The 20,773-nt window shown below is 34.3% G+C and overlaps 1 protein-coding gene across 1 annotated transcript in view; it reads right to left on the reverse strand.

Annotated features, from left to right (window-relative positions):
• The window catches only part of LOC111050075, an 83,933-nt gene that overhangs the window by 52,441 nt on the left and 10,719 nt on the right, over positions 1 to 20,773 (reverse strand). Inside the window, exons 3-14 of the mRNA XM_039431365.1 lie at positions 19,787 to 19,810; positions 15,423 to 15,615; positions 13,873 to 14,157; positions 13,239 to 13,528; positions 12,413 to 12,515; positions 12,004 to 12,176; positions 10,664 to 10,884; positions 9,035 to 9,192; positions 8,462 to 8,550; positions 6,503 to 6,719; positions 2,106 to 2,253; positions 800 to 900 (exon numbers count right to left, since the gene is read on the reverse strand). Coding sequence (XP_039287299.1) covers positions 800 to 900; positions 2,106 to 2,253; positions 6,503 to 6,719; positions 8,462 to 8,550; positions 9,035 to 9,192; positions 10,664 to 10,884; positions 12,004 to 12,176; positions 12,413 to 12,515; positions 13,239 to 13,528; positions 13,873 to 14,157; positions 15,423 to 15,615; positions 19,787 to 19,810 — 2,002 coding nt within the window. The remainder of the gene's footprint in view (positions 1 to 799; positions 901 to 2,105; positions 2,254 to 6,502; positions 6,720 to 8,461; positions 8,551 to 9,034; positions 9,193 to 10,663; positions 10,885 to 12,003; positions 12,177 to 12,412; positions 12,516 to 13,238; positions 13,529 to 13,872; positions 14,158 to 15,422; positions 15,616 to 19,786; positions 19,811 to 20,773) is intronic.

A 20,773-nucleotide genomic window follows, 5' to 3' on the forward strand; every position in this document is an offset into this window, starting at 1 on the left:
TTGTATATCGACTATGATGAGCACTTTGACGTTTATCAACTGACTTACTTTTCACAGGATAATAAGTTATCGAGGAAATCCTCATGGGGGAAAACCAAGGAGGATTCGGAAGTTTTTTCAAAGATAATTTCTTGTATCAGGTTTTTTGAAATTGTAGAACATCGTGGTGATTCTAAGGGCACCCTTTTTAGAATCACTTAGTACACTACAAATACATTTTAGCATTACTTCAAGCTGCAAAACAAGCCTCAGTAATATCCGAGAAGTAAAATATTTTCAACTGTACTCAACTATTTTCAGATGATATTCTCAATTACGAGTTTTTCTAGGAAAAGACAGCACAGAAGGAAGGTCATAATTCAAAACTAATAAAAAGAAAAACGAGAAGATGTTCCGTGAATTGAAATTTGGATTACCGAAATTGACAGAAGGTTTTTAGGAATTAAATTATGTTTCAGAAATGATATTAATCCCGTGAAATGATTGCGAAGGAGAAAGTATGTGAGAAAATAGGTTGGGAAGAAACCCAAGAGAAAAAAAAGACAAAAAAATTTCAAGAAAGACTGGACTGACAAGAAAGGGAACGAATAATTACATTTGATTAACAGAAAACAGTAAAAGAAGAAATATGAATTGAAATGTATTGATATTAGGTATCTTCAATTAGAATCGAGCTGAAGTGCATGGTACATTACAGAAATAATAATACTCTTGCTACAATGAATTCAAAGCATGATTACATTCTGTAGACTCACTCTTTTTGAAGTGATTTGAATGGATATGTTTGAGAATAACTTACCTGTTGGGTAGGATAAGCGTTGTTTGCTTGCGTAGGAATCATGTTTGGATCATTGCCAATATTTACAATCGTCTCCTCAGTTCCGGCATTTTGAGCTCCTCCTGAATAACCAACAAACATATTTCATCGAACATTGACAATTTTTTATCATTTCTCAAGTTGTTCAATAAGTTTATATTTTAGATGTCATATTTGAATTTCAACGTATATGCTACTTGAATGAAGCATATTTCACTTCAACAGTAAACGTTACAATTTAAATCATTCATTGAACACATATACAATTGAGTTACAAATACATTATACATAAAAATAAAGTTTGAATACACCATCTAGAAAGAGTAACGTTGCTCACATTTGGGTTTGTAAAATTTTAAGCTATTGGGATGTATAATATTAGCTCTCCACAGCTGCAATGAAAAAATAGTTTAAATTTCAACATGTTTTACAGATCGTACTACCGTACTCAAGAACGATTAGTATTTCAATGTAAATATAGATATCATAGAATCACATTAAAAAGGATAACCAGGATGAGATCATTTTTTGCATAAATTACAGACCATACTGAAGAACGATTAGTGATTCAATGAAAAACTATAAAGCATCACATTCGAAAGAATAACCAGAGTGAGTTTGAACCCAGGATAAAATTAAAAAATATATGTATTCAATCCAATCTATTTCTTCTTTAATAATACAGTGCAAGCACGTTAAATAGAACTATCAAATCGAATATTCATGAAATGAATACAATAAGTAATATGAATTGAATGGATATGACAATTCGAAGAGTAAAATACCTTACAAATAGATGAGGATGTATCTGTAATGTCGAAGTTGAGTTGTAGAGAGTCTTAAAAGACTTCAAACTCCTAATTTCGCCTAATAAAGATTTTTTAAATTTAATTTCACGAGTATACGAATAAATCTCCTGGATTCGCACACAACAGTGACAGTAAAAACGTAATTTCCAAGAGTTCTAATTGGATCAGCCCGGCCGAGTAACTATGAATGATACCATTACAACTTATGGGAATTATATTTTCACTGTCCACTATCACTGTAGTGTGCTAATCCAGCTTAATTGTTTGTTAATGAGAAAGTTGACTTACTCTCCTATGGTGAGCAAAAGTGAGATTCAAAAATAATAAATTGTATGATGATTGATAATGGCTTAATTCATTGCCAATGAGGCAATCGACCTACTCCCGAACTCCCCTGTGGCATGCGGGAGTGGGTATCAAAAATAATAGATTGAATTATGAATAGAACAATGAGAAATGAATGAATGGGTAGTACTGACCGGCAGCAGTTGCATTGGCGTTGGCCCCCTCAGCTCGCCTCTCTTCCCGCTCGCGATTGAGAGACTGGACCTGCGCCAAGAGCAGTTTGGCAACGGTGCGAGCATCCTCTTCCAGCAACAGGCCTGAGCGCGACATCTCAAACGCCACCTGTTGTCAATTCGCCACATTACCATACTATTACAACTACATTTTCACCATGTTACAAAATAATAGCATTGAGAAAAGATAGCATAAGAAGGTGACACAGAATATAATTATACAGAAAGGAAACTTCCTATCTAACCAATGCATTTTACATGGCACCAAGAACTTGAGGAGTGTACCAAGACCGCGCCATCTTGGTAGAGATTAAATTTAAGAAGCATTTCAAAAAAGGAAATTATGATGTCGCACTCTGTATAATGATGATTAATTCAGTGATTGGAAAAACTTTTATAAATTCTGATACAAGCTACTTCTTGAAAAGGCGACAAAGTTGAATAGATGATGTAATAACTTGAGACCGAAGGCACTGGCTAAATTGACTGGATTTTGGTAACGCGATTCTGGTCGAGTTTCCATTCTGTATGTATTCTGTGCCCATGGTGTACGGCGTTTATGTTCCAATTTTCACTGTTAACTCAAGTTAGTTAGACATATAACTTTCTTGATCCATGAGCATTTCTTGATCCATGAGCATTTCTTGATCCTTGATAAATTAATTCATAAGATCACGTCAAACGATTAGAGCTTCTACACACATAATTGAGTCGATAGTTCAGGTAGTTCTTTTTCGTGAAGCTATGTGTCGCTGGTAGCCTACTATTCTGTCTTACATCTACACTCTCACCCGGCCAAAACAGATATGATAGATAATAGTCGACAGTAATCTCCTTCAGTTGAAAAACCGGCTTGAAATTTGGAACATAAACAACCTATGCCATGGGATATCTTCTTAAGCTATCTTTTCTCTACGATAATAGTCACTTTTCTTTTCGGGCTACTCAAATTAATGAAACAGTAACTTGAAAATGGCTCTTAAAGAGTTGAAACTAGTTGTGTTCTGATAAAATAAAAGGGTACTTTATAAAGGGATGCATTTTATTGTGTTTCTATAACATACCCCTATTGTTACAGCAATTTGTGTGTTGATGGAGTCCACTCACGTTGTGGTCTTTACTCAACTGTACATTATTAACTAGTCTGACAATCGATGTCCAATTATGTCTTTTGCATATAAGGGCGTTTCTTACAGGTTCTACATTATACTTTGGGTTCATTCACCATCAGTATTAAGTACTTGGGTTATCCTTACTAGAATGAAACATAGTCGAATTGAATCAACTCATTTGTTCTTTAAGGCACATTAATATTATTGTGAAAGGGATGTTATCACCATTCTATCATTATTATCTGCAGAAGTTCGGTTGAGACCTAAAATATCAACATCCTTAGAATTCAAAGGGGTGTATCCCCATCCTACTCAACCATCATTACGAATAAACATTTCAACATTTTATTATTGTCCATCAAGCGTAGCGAGTTCCTACTTTTGACTCAAGTCGTTGTCCGTTTGTTTGTATGTTTTGACGATAGCTTTCGAATGCTTACATAAATCAACTTCGTAACATGATAAAATTGACCAACTCTTTTATCCTATGTTATAATAATAATAATAATAATATAATAATAATAATAATAATAATAAATTTATTAGCCAAAAAACAGGATGTCACAATTTGACATATAGGCCAGTCAATATAACAGTAAAACACTCAGTCAATACAAATACTGTCAATAAAAAACAATACAAAGTCACATTTACAATAAAACATGTATGGTATATTAGTCCTATTCATATAACAGTAATATTAATAAATTCTAAATATTGAATCTTCTACATTCATTTTCATGTCGATAAACTCTTCAACTGAGTAAAAGGGGTTTTTCAAGAGAAATATTTCTAAAATCATTTTGAACCTCCTGTGATTAAGTTGCCTCACCTCAATAGGAAGCCTATTCATCAATTTAATTGCAACATTCGAGGGACTTTGATCAGTTTTATGCAGTCTGCTTCGTGTTACATTGAGCGTCTGATTGGATCTTGTATTATAAGAATGAATTGCATTTCTCAACTCCACTTTCTCTGGATTTGCTTTCAGGAATAGTAAGCATTGCAATATATATAATGAATATAAGGTTAGAATTCGAAGACCTTTATAAATATCTCTACAATGTTCCCGATTCCGCGCCCTGGCGATGACTCTGACAGCCCTTTTCTGCATTATGAAAATGTCTTGTGCTTGTGAAGAACAGCCCCAGACTATAAGGCCATATGAAATGTGTGGATGAAAAATACCAAAATAAGCCTGACATAGTCCATGTTGGTCCAGCTCCCCACATAATCGTTTAGGGCAAACACACCGCTGCTCAACCTACTTTTCAGAACAGCAATGTGTTGTGCCCAACTTAGAGTAGGGTCAATAATTATTCCTAGGAATTTCTGCTCCTCACCAGTATCATTTGTTGCTGATCCCTTTTTGAGCCTAAAAGTGACTGTTGTGGTTTTGGCTTTGTTGAGGAACAGTTCGTTGGCATTCAACCAAGTTTGCACCGACTCCAGATTCCTCTCCGACAGTGCAACAGCTTGAGCATCATTTTTGTGCTTATTAAGAACTGTGGTATCATCGGCATACATGAAGATTTTTGTTGGACATTTATGCTAAGATCATCAATCATGATCAGAAAAAGCACTGGACCCAATACAGACCCCTGAGGCACACCACACTCCACAGGCAAAACGCGAGAGTTGTCACCATTCACGGAGACGTACTGCACTCTGCCTCGCAAATAGGAAGAAAATAGCTCAAGAGCAGGTCCCTCAACATGAAGGTGTTTCAATTTCGCCAGGAGGATATCATGTGACACACAATCGAATGCACGACTGAGGTCACAGAAAGAGACAGCGGCAGCGGATTTATCTTCAAAGCAGTCAAGAATTTCTTCAACCAGTTTTATAAGAGCATGTGTGGTTGAGAGGCCTTTTCGGAAGCCAAACTGTGTTTTGCAGAGCAAGTTATTAATTTCAAGAAATTTGCAAAATTGCATTGCGAGCAGAATTTCGATTATTTTAGACAGTATAGGGACCAAAGCAATAGGTCTATAGTTGGCAATATCATCATGCTTGCCCTTCTTGTAAATTGGTATAATTTTGGTAATTTTAAGAGAAGTGGGGAATTTTCCATTAGCGATGACTTCATTAATAAGTGCCGTGAATGGGGTAACAATACAATCTATGATTCGTTTAATTAGGGCATTGGATAGTCCATAGTGATCTTTGCTTATCTTTGGTGACATATGCTTAACAACTTCCAGAACGCAATTCTCTGTAATGGGCTTGAATCTAAACATCTCAATACTTTCAGGAACATTCTTATTCTTTAGTAGATTATCTGATGTAACTGTATCATTTTTATCAAGTTTTTTCTTAATTTCATTAGCAATATTGCAAAGAAACTATTGAAACTGTCTGGAGATATAATGTTCTTGAGTAGATCTTTTTTTTCTGATTTATCCTTGTTTACTATGTTCCACAGTGTCTTCGACTTATTTTCAGAATTCTCTATTAAACTTTTGTTGTATTCTTTTTTTGCTTTTTTTATCATTAGTCTGTAATAACTTTTTTCTCGAGTATACATATCTTTATAATCAGAGGATGTGTTTGGAAAGAAAGTATAAAAAATCAAGCCTACTCTTATGATTTTTCAATTCTTGTGTATACCAGTTTAGATTGTTACTTGAACGTCTACCAGAACCAGTTTTCCTATTTTTAATGATTACGTTGAAACTTAATTTATAGATAGAATAAATAATAAGAAGAGGAAAACTCATGCAAAAGTTATGGAAGGAATATTGTAAATCGATTGCACTCATAGCCTCAATTACGAATTCTCATTGAGATTGGAATTTCGGAATGGAAGAGGGTTTGGAAGAAATCGTATAGCTGTTAATTGCTAGACCCGTGAATAACAGCTCACAATAGTTTCATTTACGCTGAATCTCGTCCTGTGATTATTGAGTTCAGTGGGAAATAACTAAGTATAATTAATCTTATTACAATTTATGGAATTTTATACATTCGTTATGCTGTACTCCCAAATGGTTCACTTTCAAATGTCTGTTTATATCGACTCAGCTCCCAGAACAGACTATAATATCATTTAAACCTTGGTATTCTTTCATTCTTATAAATAACATCAACGATTCTGATTCAACCACGCCATCAATATCTATAATATCATTCATACACTTATTACTCGTTCGTTCTTATAAACAACATCCGTTCCAATCCAACGACGCCATCATAATATTGTATAATATCATTCATCCTTACATCAACGAATTGCGATTCGATTACCTCATCAGCGACATCAGTGGCCATGTCGAACTCAAACTGAATGGCCTCATTTTCCTTATGCTTGTGACTGCGCTTCTTCGGGTCGAGCACGCGCAGTCTGAACTCGACACGGGTTGACTCCTGCGCGATGGCCTCCTCACGCGACGACACCAGCTCCACCTTCAGGCCGACGTCCTCCGCGAAGAACTCCACCAGCAGCAGCTCTTTGATGCCCGGTCTGGGGATAGAATAGAGTAAAATAGAATAAAATGGCGCATGCAACGGTTGAAATTGAAATTTAACGAACTCGTCAAATTTTTCAGACACTCGCATCAACGTCTCGTGTCTAAACTTGCATTCAACTCGTGCCTTCAATACAAAACTATTGATTTTTTACCAGGCAATATATTAGACTCTCATGCTCGGTTTCACTAAGCTCAGTCAAGGCACTTGAGCATGACCATGCAGGGTACGATTTACAAGTGTGCACTTGAGTTATCGGTAGCAACTATCGCCATAGAAATCCACTTCACTTAACTCCAGTTCACTTGTTGTAAAGCGTACATGATTCAACCATGTTCAAATGTCTTGGTGAAACCGGACATTATAATTCAAATAATTTTTATTTTTGCTAGTATTTAATAATTATTATTAAATTTATTTTTAGGATTGACTCCCACCAGCAAGCAAGTTTTACTTTTACTGATGGAAATTTTCATTTTCATTATTAAATGGTTCATACTGTGTATTAGAATAGTTCATTCTTACTATACTGTATCGTGTATGTTGTATGAAGATGGAAATAGATTTGATTTGATTAAAAAAAAAAATTAAATAAAATGAAATTCATTTAAATAGAATAAAATGTAATAGGACAGAATATAATTCGTCATTATACACAATTGTATATTGGTTATAAATATAAATATATATATATATAATATATATATATATATATATATATAATATATATATATATATATATATATATTCACATAGATAAGCTTTGTAATAAACTCAAGCACTGCATAAACAAATTTTATAATATCAGCAGGTTGGGTAACATAGCCGTTTCAAAATTAGTTTACTTTGCCTACATTCAATCTCATCTTCAGAGCTAACCAGCAGATGGGATTCATCTTGAGGACATGCTCACCCTTTGGAGACATAGTGCCTTTGGTACTGTTATACAAATCAATTGTAAGAAGCCTGATGGAATATGCTAGCGAAATTTGGAATCCATATTATAATGAACAGATTCAAATACTAGAGCGAATGCAGAATAAATTCTTGAGATGTATTTATTATAAAAAGCACAATGTTTTCTGCCCGTTTGATTACCCTACCAATTCTTTAAGAAGTATGTTTCAAATTAAATCACTGAAAGTCAGACGTGACGTCAAATCTCTTCTTTTCCTTTATAATCTTTTAAATAACAAAATTGATTCTCCGTATCTGCTTTCCAAAATTAATATTTATATAAATACCATTGCTCGTCGTTCGACCTTTTCTTTTCATATCTCACGCTCCAGAACGGTGAGTCATTATAACTCTCCTCTGAATAGAGCACAGAGAATTTTCAATAGTTGTTCTCAGCACTTGGATATCTTTTGGTTCTCCCCGTACAAATTCCGTAGGATGGCGTGCGATCTAGTCGATAATATTATGTGATTTGTCATTTCGTGATTTGCATTTCTTTCTTTCATTAATTTTATGTGGTAGTGATTCACAGACATTCTATTTTTCTTTATCTTAGAAATAATTTTGTATTAGTAATAACACTCGGCCCCTGCGCTCAGGTTTTTAACCTTTTCAGGGACTTTCCGTATTTAATAATAATACTATTTTACTTTTACTTATATTGTTAATTGTCAATTTTATTTATGTAATTATACATTCATGTATGCATTGTATGAAGGAAAAATAAACTATTGATTGATTGATTGATTGATAAATAATTAAAACCAAACAAATACACACCTTTCATCCCTCCTTAGACGAATGCATCGTTCAATTATATCCTTCACTTCTGGGTTTTCGACTTTTTCAAAGCTCTGTGGTTTTACACCCTGAAACAAGATAAATAACAAAATTCAGCTTCTTTATGTTCGAAATTTGTCCATTCATAACGAACTTTTAGAAACCATACGTCATAAACGGAAGTTGAGAATCTCTAAATGAACTGTTTTTTTGAAGAGTTACGAAAAATAGATTGTAACATATCAACCAACTTAATCAATAAAGTTTCAATCAATCAATGAACATGAAATAGTAATGAACAATTTGAGAATATCTTCAAAATATTTCCCCTACTTGATTTAGAAATCCAGACTTTAGGAAGCCTTATGAGTTAAGAAGTTTAGAAAAAGTTACAGTGACCTAGAAATGTTACTGATGATTTTGCAAATAGTTTTAAAACAGAATATTTCCCCTAATTGATTTTGATTTCCAGACTTTAGGTTTTGTGAGTTAAGAAGCTTAGAAAAAGTTCCAGTAACTTTGACAAGTTACAGATGATTGAAAGCGTAATCTTAGAACAAGATAAGCACTTACCGACACGACTTTCTTGTAGATCTGAGCCGGACCCGTGCATTCAGAGTATGGATACTCAGAGGTGGCCATCTCCAGCATACACATGCCGAACGCATACACGTCCACACTCTCGTCGTAATGCTCCTCGTACATCTCCGGCGCCATGAATTCCGGCGTACCTGACGCACAGAAATCCCAATCAACTCACCCAGAAAACACAGACAATAAAAGAGCATCTACAAAAATTGACTGAATTGGAATATGACTCTATATTTAGAACAGCAGTCGATATTTTTCACTGCAGTGTAGTATTGTAAACTACTATCCTACTCTAAATGTATTACTAATACACCTGCTCTAGTACATGGGTTTCCCATTGTTGAGTAGGTTAATTTCCAAAAAATCAATTTATTTAGATTTGTAGTAAATTTCATATATTGTATTTTTTAATATTTACATTTTATTGGTTAGATTTTTTTGTATTTTAATGGAAATAAAATGTATTATTATTACTGTCAAAAAATCAATATCGTGTATGAAATTTTCGGATTTAATAACTGTCAAAATTGAAGGCCGGCTGCAGTTTGGCAGATGGCCGCTGATCTCAAAGCTATCTTTATCTATTTCATCAAGTGATAACAACAGTTGGTTCTGGATGTCTTTGTAGAATTTAAGAGACGGCAGCACATTCTTTGAGTGTGAATCTATTCTCAAGAAAAATTTAAAAAATAATCAAGTTTTATAATCCTTTTCAAGGGGGGATGGTGGAGGTGTTTATAAGTGGTATTTTAGAATTCCAGAGAGTAATTGTTTTTGCTGAGTATGATACCCACATGAGCTCTAGGCTTGTGCGTGGGTAATGAGACGGATGATAATGAGAGATGAGTGGACCTACAGCTTTAGGAGTACTCCGACCACCGGGAAGCGATTTTTAAACTTATAAAAGGTATTTAGCGGAGTTCGGTTTTTAAATACAACTTTAATACAGTGCATGGAGAATAATTAGTGTTTTTAAATTTATTGTTATGATTAAATAATTTTCTAGTTGTTTTGTTGATGAGATGGATAGTTCATAAACGATTTTATAGTAGTTTTATTCATGAGATAAATACTTTTTGAATGATTTTCTAGCTGGTTTATTAAACAGATAAACAGCTAAAACGAATTTAGTAATTGTTTTGCTAGATATGTCATTCATGTGTGCTATTTCTCAAATGTGCGAGAATTAGATCGGGGGATCTCAGATGTGCCCGGTTTTTCAGGTTCCCGTTGGTTTGCGGATACAGTATCATTTTATTATATTCGTATGATAGGTACCGTATCATATTGGTACTTCATCCTGAACAAAACATTACATTATAATAAAAACATATTGCCATTTAAAAGCCAAAACCTAACCTTTTCTTTTACTCTTTAAAACCTAATTAAACATTCTAATTTGAAACGGTTTAGCTGACTACGCTTCCTGTGTATCAGACTGCAACGGAAGCACAATGCTGTGAGAATGTACTGAACGGTTTACAGACTGAACGGCACAAGGGCACAACTTGTTTCAGTTTGTCTGGAATAGGCAAGATCTGAGGCACTCACATTGCTAATGAGATGGATACTTTATGAATGAATTTAGAAGTTATTGATGGGCAAACTGACCAATGACGGACTTGGCGAAGGACCGGTTCTTGAGTGTAGCGAGGCCGAGGTCACCGATCTTGACCGAGCCGGTGGTGCCGGTGATGAAGATGTTGTCGCACTTGAGGTCGCGGTGGATGATGGGCGGCGACCGCGAGTGCAGGAACGACAGGCCTTTCAGGATCTGTCGGCACCACGACTTCAGCACTTTCGGGTTGATCTTTTTGAAACGTCTCAGGTAGCTGTCCAATCAAACAATAAACATGAACTTGATTGTTTGGAAAGTGATGTAGTACTTTTCCATAATTGGTTACATGGTTAAGTGGTAGAGTGGACATTACTGTCCAAACTTCGCCACGTCAATAAATAAAATAGTCATTATATAATTGAAAGAATTGATGTTGATGCTGAACATTAGTTCAGCTGAGGATGTGAACACATAAAGTGGTATTGACAACATCAACCTTTCAAAATTAGTCTACCAAATAATATTAGTACAAATAACACAGTTTCAATTTAATAATACAAGAGAAAGATAAGAAAAGTAATAATTGTAAAACATCAATTTGAGTGAACATTCAAAATTAAACTTCATTGGAATTAAGGCTGCTTAAATTAAGATCGAGTAATAGCGACGAGACGAAAACTGAAGAAACTACATTACTGAGTTTCTATTAAAGCTCAAAAATCTTGGAGATTCGAAATTTGAAATGTACAGAATCATTCATGATTATATTGTATGTACAAATATAAATATTAAACAAATACAACACCATTAAACTTTGTATATTTAAAGAGAGCAGCCGATGAGGAATGTGATATTAAACATCGACAAAACAAGCAGTGGAATACATAAAAATTACTAAAGTATAATTTAAAATGGTCTTTGATGATGGCAAGGAGCACTGTACATTTTCAATGCAAATTATTTTTTTAATATATTGTGTCAGTACATAAGGTACAAGGATTTGATTATATTATTAATTTTATTATTCAATAAAGTCCTAGTCTATGTTTTATATTATGATGTTGGATGTTCTCGCCTTCAGTTCATGCAATACTTGAATTTGTTTCATGGATGATCTACTAAGAGGATGTTAAGATAATATATCATGAGACAAATTCAAGTATTACATAAACTGAAGGCGAGGACATTCAACAGCATATATAAAGCATAGATTCCGGCTTTATTTGACGATATTGTAATTGTAAATAATTACAAGAATATCAGCGATATAACCACATAAACCTGCAAAGTTGGACTTTATGAATGTGCAAGATAAATATCTCCAATAAAAATTAATATGATCAAATGGCTATTTTGTTAGACTGAGTTGAACACCGATAACAGTATTACTCACGTTTTAAGCGTGCCGGACGTCATAAGCTCAGTGACTAGTACAATGTATTTTCTTTTAGTAAGCGTTACTTCCCAGTAGTCGTAGAAACGAACGATGTTGGAGTGCTGCAGGCCCTTTAGCATTTCTGCCTCCTCCCTAAACCTCTGTCTCTCGCTTTTGTTCAACTTTTTCTCCTAAAACAAAATTTAATAGAATAATTTAAATGACTAAATCGAATTTTGTGTATATAAATGATCGTGTTTATAATAAGTAAAATAGAGTACAATATTACGTCGAAAGAAACATTCGAAAGGATTTCTCTGCCAAGCATTAATATATTATGTAATTCACATCAAACCTTAAATCCTATTTAAATTATGTATTGGATATTGCGATTGGTAATGTGGTAAAAATGTAAATGATAAATTACCTGCAATTCACACCATGCCACAGCCACACCGGTCTGCGTGTCGAGACCCTTATATACAGTCTTAAAGCTACCTCTCCCTATCTCCTCCTCAAACTTTAGGAACCTGCAATAATGAGAATAAAGCTTATTAATATTCATCTCAAATCAATACAGAAAATTATACAACTGTTGATACTACAGTCCATGCAAACCATAAAGTTTTCAGCACGGGGCTCTATTTCCACGTTATACCTTACGAGAATATGAGCGCACTGTTGCCGTATTTCTGTCGAATTAATCTTATTCTTTTATTAGTATTTATTTGTTGCGTTAAGCTGCTTAAGTGAGCAGAGCTATATTGAATTTATTTTTTCTATTGTTAGCAGTATTGCAGCAATAGTCTATTGAGAAGGGACATCCTTCGATAGTCTCAGAGTCGAAGTTTCCGTGAGAGATTTTTTTCAAATTTTTCAACGATGTGGATAGTCTGTTATAAAGTCGCATACCGGAGCAGTAAGGTTCTCTCTCAAAATAGGCTGTTCTGTGTCAATACAATATGGAGGAATTTTTACGAGTATCATATGCATGTTGGGCTCTGTTTGAACAAATTCAAGGCTATTTTCGACGACAAACAAAACAGCTTACAAATAATAGATAGCTGGAACCGTTAGCATTCTCAGGTTCCTGAATATTGGTCTGCAAGAGTCACGACCAAAATAATTTTGCTTAGTGTCTTACCTTAGTATTATTTATACTGCTGATTAGTATCTTTTCCTATTTTCTATTTTTCGTGAGGGAGTTACGACTTTTTAATAACAATAAAATATAAAAAATGAATTAACTCTACCTTCCATCAGGCGATACACCAACCGCCTTCTCCTCATCATCCTCAGACGACTGTTGTTCCGGCTGCTCAACTGCGGCAACCGTAACTGCGGTGGCGGTTGCGGCAGTCGGGTTCGGAGCCGCCACTGCCTCTTCTGCGGTGACGACGTCACTGCTGTCAGTGGGCTCAGTGGTGACGTCACTGCGGTCGGTTGGCTCAGTGATGACGTCACTGCTCTCCTCTGCCACCAGATCCGGCGGCTCTTCGCCCGGCGGCTGGCCGAGGGGAGGCGGCGATGGCGGATGTACAACCTAAACAAATAAATAGATAAATAAATATAATAAAGTAATAAAAGTAAATACATAATATATTGGGGAGTAGTAAATATATAAATGAATAAATAAATACACAATCAGCCACTTTCATATATTGGAGACCGTCGATCCTCGATAATACAAACCACAAAGGATGATGATAATCTTATCGAGGTATAACATATGATCCCACATATCATATCAGTTAATTGAGAAGTTAATTTAGATGAAAGAAGAAAAATAAATTTAAATTAAGAGGCTGTCAATTTAATAATTGTGAATAAAATTGAAGGAATTATTTGGATAAATCAATTAAATAATACAGTAATAGCATTGCGTACCTCAGTGGGCGCATTGCCGTTGACCGGCTGGATAGCACCGCCTCCCCGCTCCCTGCTATGGCTGCGATGGTAGTTGGCAGCCCTGCCTCGCCTGCCGCCCCCGGCCCCGCTGCCGCCTTCCGCCGCTGTCAGGTTGGTAGCACTGCGCGACGTGACCCCCCCTCCACCACCCGTCAGCGAGCCCCGCCGCACCAGCCCCCCCACACACCCCGTCGCGCCACCCCCACCCCTCTCACGCTCACTGTGCGACGACGACTGCAGACGTGACAGCGAGCCTTGTCTGCCCTACAACACACACACACAAGAGTATGGATTAGGATTATTAATTTATTCATTTTTTATTCAACTAAGTTACACAGATGTATTAAGTTATAACAATTTGTTTTTTTTTAGTATTTCTAGTGCAGTAGAACAGCTTTAAATTGGTTTAGTATGCTGCACCATAGCCACCTCTAATACAAGGCCCTGGCCTACGATATTGCAGCATCGCAGAGTAGGCCTACAATCTAATAAATGATTGGTGAAAAAGATCAGCTGGTATTTTTTAAATATTTTTCACCAATCATGTATTAGATTGTAGGCCTACACTGCGACGTTGAAATATCGTAGTCCAGGGCCTTGTATTAGAAGTGGCTATGGCTGCACTTATGGTAGTTTAGTTGAAGTTGAACAGTATTAAAGACTACAACATTATTGGAACAGATTATTATAAAATATTGGCCGTCAAACAGTGCAAGCGATTATTTTATACTCAAATTTATTTGCCATAAAAACAAAATTACAAATGTTGAAATAAGTATTATCAATTACAATATGTCACTACCAGCAAAAAACAACTTGGGAGCCGGCATCAAGTGAATATTATTGTATGGTTGACATAAGATTTTTATAAATCTTATGGGCCATTTGTACTGGTACAAATGTAGGCCATGATTAATTAAATCAAGCATCTATTATGCTATACTTATCATGTTCAGTTGGTATTTCTCGGGGGAAATCGAAAGTAAAGCTGCTTTACTATAGACAGGGAATGTGAAAACGGTAAGCTACTGGCAGCCATTGCTTTTCCTTACTTCACTTTCCGCCATTCACCAAACATCTGTCTACATGGAAACTGATGGGAAGTGGAGTGAAGACAAGCAATGCCCACCAGTAACTTTTCGTATCTACATGCCAAATTATTTCATTGTCTACTTGTAAGCATAAATAAAAGATAGCATAAGAAGACATCCAATGGCATTTATGTTTCAATGTTCAATGTTAACTCTAGCCGATAGTCCTAGTATTTCTTTCTCGTGAAGCTATGTGAGCTGGTATTCTCTCATACTGTACTGTTCTTACACTCTCACCCGGCCAAAACAGTAATAATAGACAGTAGCTGACAGTAATCGGCTTGAGTTAACAAAAATCGGCCTGAAATTTGGAACATAAACTACCTATAGCATGGGATATCTTCTTATACTTTCTCTATGATCAAACCAACCCAAAGTTGGTATACAAGCTACCAGAAAATTCTTTAAAAAAGTTATTAAGTTGGATTGTTTGAGTACCTTTTTGTCGGCAGAGGCAGGCGACGTATGACCGAGGCTGGAGTTGCCAGTTCCCGTGTTAGCAGCTGGAGTGCGCACTAGTCGACCTGCTCCGCTCACTTGCTTGCTCAGTCTCACAGGTGACTCACGGCTACTGTTCACCTGCGCTAAATTCACGTTATTGTTCACGTTCGAATGCGTATGACCGTCCAACCTGCAAAACAATCAACACATCTCATAAAAATAAATAGACTAAGTTGAAGAGTATTTATAAGTATTTACTCTCTATGGAGTACAAGTGTTGTGGGCACAATCAGTCCCCTCTTCCACTTAATCCACAGATACAGCTGAGCCTCTATGTAACGTAGTTGATTATATTGAGAGAGATTTCATTGTATTCAAGGTTGTTGAGTGGTAGATCGCAGTAACAAGTCCTAACTCCGTCCAATAAAGGATTTGTTCAGCAAAATTATTTCCTTCAATTAAAACACAAATTATTTTTGGGATTTTCAATAGTGAATTTGAGTGGACACTATCAGGAGATGTTGTTGATTGGATGGATACTGAGGCTCAGCTGAATTGATTTTTTCTTCGAATGTTTCTAATTTTTGAAGAATTGTGTTCAGTGTTCCTTGGTCTTGAAGGGGGCTGTCCAATGACTTGATTTGACGGAGGTGGCTGGAGGCTGAGTCGAGGATGCGAGGTTTATGAGACGCCCTGCATCTGACACAGGGAGGTTTGTGTGGGAGGGTTGGTTCTGGACTTCTCTTATGTATCCAGAAATATTTATTTATACATTGATAGATACAATATCATTCACAACTATGAATAATTCGGAGCAACAGGCTTAAAGCCCAAAACGGCCCCTTTCCCAAATTTGGATAGAAATTGTCCAAAAACAGTTTATGTTTATCACTTCATAAGTTTTGTCCAATTTTAAGTTCAAAATATAATATAAACTTGGAATTTAGATAAGAAGGTAATTTAGAAGTTAGATAATTTAGATATTGGAAGGTAGGGTCGGAGCTACAATGTGTATTGCAGGCACCAAAGCCTTTATTGACTGGACTGAAATGCATATTGATTGTTGCGTTTCAACTACGTATTTATTTTGTGGTACCTATATTATTTAATGTACAGTATTCCTATTTATTGCAGTAATTTATACTATTGATTTCATTGTATCTTTAATGTCGAGGTTGAGTGGTAGAGAGGACCTAAAAGTACTAACTTCGACAAATTAAGATTTTTTTATTTCACAAACAAATACAAATTGAATAATTGAATTTCAATCGATTAATTAATTTTCCTCTCGATTCAAGTTTTTGTTGATTATATCAAAATCGTTTTTCTATTGGTAGACAACAATAAGAAGAAAAGTGAATTTATGTTTAAATCGGACAGAGAAAGCTGATTTATTATCTAAGAAAAGGCTACAAATATTTATACTAAATTTTATTAGCAAGACATCTTGACAAAGAGAAAGTTAACATGCTTGAGCATTAATTTGAGCAATGCATGGAACGCAAGTCATGTACAGTGAAAAACTAGCAAATTGCATAGAAATTAAAATGACTAATTGAGGATTTCTCAACCAACTCGAAATTTTCAATTTATAGTTAGAGAATTACTTTATTTTTTTAAAGTTTGTGATTAATTTTCAAGTGATACTTCAATCCCAAAAGCAAACATAATTTAATGTTGCACATAATTTAGAGAGTTATTGTCATATTTAGAAGAATAAATTTCATATCAGATTCATAAAATTATTCTAATTTCATTTTGTCTCATTATTTTATCAATGCCTGCAAAATAATCATGTGAACGTGATTGGAATATTCAATGTTGAAGTGCATTTAGATTACATTCATTTAAATGAAATATGCCACTACCATAACTAATATAATAATCCGGAAATTTTTTAGTTAAATTTTATAGAACACCTAGTACTTTAACACTATTTCAAAAATACAATACCGGTACCAAAAACTCAATTCAAATATTAAGATTTATTCGGTATTCACATTTCACATCAACTTGATAGTTTTTTTTCTATTTGCAGGAAACAAACTGGTTTCTCAAAGGAATTATCCATACTGGATAAGAAAAAGGTAGATACAATATTCATGAAATGATATTACAAGCCTTGTAGTTGGATAGAATATCATCGACTATTACATATACCAATAAAAACAACAAAAGAAAATAAAACAACTGGACATTTGAAGAATCTGAAGACATTTGACTTGAGATTGTAAAACGGAAAAAATTCAAATTCAAAGCTGTTGAAAACTATTGTGAAACCTTTCAAGAATGAATTAGATTGATACTATAAAATATTAATAGAACCAAAAAAACGTATAGTAAAAAAAAATTGTCGGGAAGAATAATGAGTTATTAGGGAGTAGAGTAAAAATTGAAACAAAACAAATAGAATCAATTTTCTAATACTTATCGCGACACTAATGCCTTAAATAGAACAAAACCAAGGTCAAGCAGTTTACCTTATCGAAAATCGAAAATAATCACTGTTTTTGAACACACATCTGGATGTGAATATAAAAATCTTCATTTTATTTAAAGAACTTTACAAAACACCACTGCAACAAACTACACTCCAAACTGAACTTACTGCGTTACAAAAATACTGTAATGACAAAAGATAATAAAGAAGCAGGTGAGAATGAAACTCAAGTGGACGGATATCATGTGAAATAATATTCGATGAACGGAGACAGAAAAGAAGCCGACAAAGCAAGAGGAAAAGAGACCGCGATAAAGACCTGTCTATATAGCTTGAACGACTTTCAGCAACTAAGATGGATTGTTTACTAGTAATATGAGCCAATGTTCACGGAATAGCAAGAATAATAATGATAGAAATAAAAGATAAATAGTTAAAAATAAATTTATGTAAGTTATCCGGCTGAATAGCTGAACTACTGACTCATTCGCTCTAGGTAAATGACTGCTGCATTCTAAATTCATAATAGGATGCTTCTACACTCACGTAAACAGACTTTTCAGAAAAATATTCTATATAATCAGATAACAACAAATTAGTTATTACTATGGATAATAGTATTAGTTATCCTTTCACAGCATGCATTCAAAATGTAATTAGGACCCAATCAATGAATCTAGACACAAAAGTCAAAGCTCAATATTATTGGGATAAAAGTGGTACAATTGATAATTGATAAGTGGTGAACTTTTATAAGTAGCCTAAGGATTCATATCCAATCATTGTATACAAAGGATTAAAAATGTATTATAATTCGCATAAAAATATTAATTTAGGTTCAACTATTCTGATCCAACATATCTCGATATTAGCTTCACATTATTTCCAATCAAATACCATTTTTTGGCTAGTAATACCTTTAGTTAATAGCTTAAGCGGGGGCGATGAGAAACAAGGGTTTTATAGAATGTGAAGAAATTGACAGAGATAATATGAATCTAACCGGACAAGAGAAACGATAGATTAGTTTTTATAGGATATGAATATTCTAATACCAATATCACATAATACACGATATTTATTATTTTTTAAAAATATTTTATTAGGTGTCCAGAGGTAATACAAAAATTATTATATTTTTCAACTGTACTATTGCTGAACCAAATCAATAAAAAATTGCAAAGAAAACTTTATCAATGCTCAGTAATCAATTATTTCTGATACTGAATTTGAGATAGGGAGCGGTGGGCTCCACAGTAGCGCTGATAATCGCTCAGATTAGATTAGCGACGGTGCGCCTGCTACTCTCGTTGGATAGGTGACCAACTGAGGAGACTCCGCTGTTAAGTTTTAGAATCGCTTCCCAGAGGTTCGGAACTAATCTAAAACTGTGAGCTTATTAATCTCTCAGCATCCTTTCTCTTACCCATGCCCAATTCTAGAGCGTATGAGGGGCATGGCAATCAGGAAGGATATCATATTATTTCACTTCACGTCGAATTGAATTATAGTAGATTAAAGCACATAATTCTCCTTCCAAGTTATTCTCAACTACATTGAAATAAGTGATTAAAGCTTATGTAATAATGTAGATTGCAATAAGCAAATTTCAAGACAGAATTCTTGAATAAAAAATATTATTTTCAAGAAAACTAATAATATTAAACTATTTTAGAAACCAATTTCACAAAACAAATTAGTTATCCTACTAAAGGACCTACTCAAAACTATACTAAATTATGTCATAGAAACGTTCAGGAGCAGTATTAACAAAAAAATTAATCAAAATCAGGTATAAAATATCAGCTTCAATACTGCAAGGCCGTTATAATCCAGCAAAACCACAACTCTTCAAGTAGGTTAATTGAAAGAAAATTAAAACAATTCGTTAAAAAATACACCTGATTTCACAACTTCTCACCTAGATGACGGTCCCGATTCGGAACTAGAAAAGCAAGAAATATTTTGATTTTTGCAGCTATCACAGATAACACGTTCCTTAGAGTTTTACATCACACCATAAAAATAACCTATGTGTCTAGTAAAAGCGACAAATGTATCGTTTATCTGAAAGGAAATCGGAATAAAACATTATTCATAAGAATGATAATTATTTCTGAAACTATTATTTATTATTTTACAAAGGCGACTATTATTTACCATGATAGTCCATTTATGTTAGAAATACCATGCTTATGGGTTTATCATCAAGTTACTATTATTTTTTAAAAATTATTATTCTTCCAAACTTTACATTTATTTCTGCAGAGATTCTATATGTGATAGTGATTGGAAATTATTGATCTCGTCCATATTGAATATGTATAATGCATTAATGCATGCTATCGATTTACATACCAGAAGCGTACAATATTTGGAAACATCTAGTACCATCAAGGTCCACCTGTTAGTATTATTGATTTCCAGTAATTATTCAAAACATAATTTATTGCATTTGTATTGTTTAGAGAAAAATATTATATTATTATCTCCAATAATATTATATATTAATTCAATATTTTCAAACTATAGAGGAATTAAATTATTATCAAAATAATTAAGAATGATGGCAGTACTAAAAACAATCGAAGATTACCATACCAGAACAATCATTCCCTGCGATGACTACTAACAAATGAACTACATTTCAGAGCTATATATTGCTTTATCCGTAAACTACAAAACTAGTTCGAATACTGAATTAACGGACAACGTTATCTTTGTTCTTACATTGGGATCGATGTACAAATATTGATATCTGTTCAACTAATTTGTACAAGTAACCCGGAGTTACTATAAATAAGAAGTGGATAGTTTCTATCAGTAATGATTATTAATGTAGTATTTAAAGAGTTTATATTACTGGTACTTTGTTGACAGGGAAATCTGTAACATAGAGGTTATTGAT

Source organism: Nilaparvata lugens, chromosome 6, assembly GCF_014356525.2.
Source record: "Nilaparvata lugens isolate BPH chromosome 6, ASM1435652v1, whole genome shotgun sequence".
In the NCBI taxonomy this organism is placed as follows: domain Eukaryota; kingdom Metazoa; phylum Arthropoda; class Insecta; order Hemiptera; family Delphacidae; genus Nilaparvata; species Nilaparvata lugens.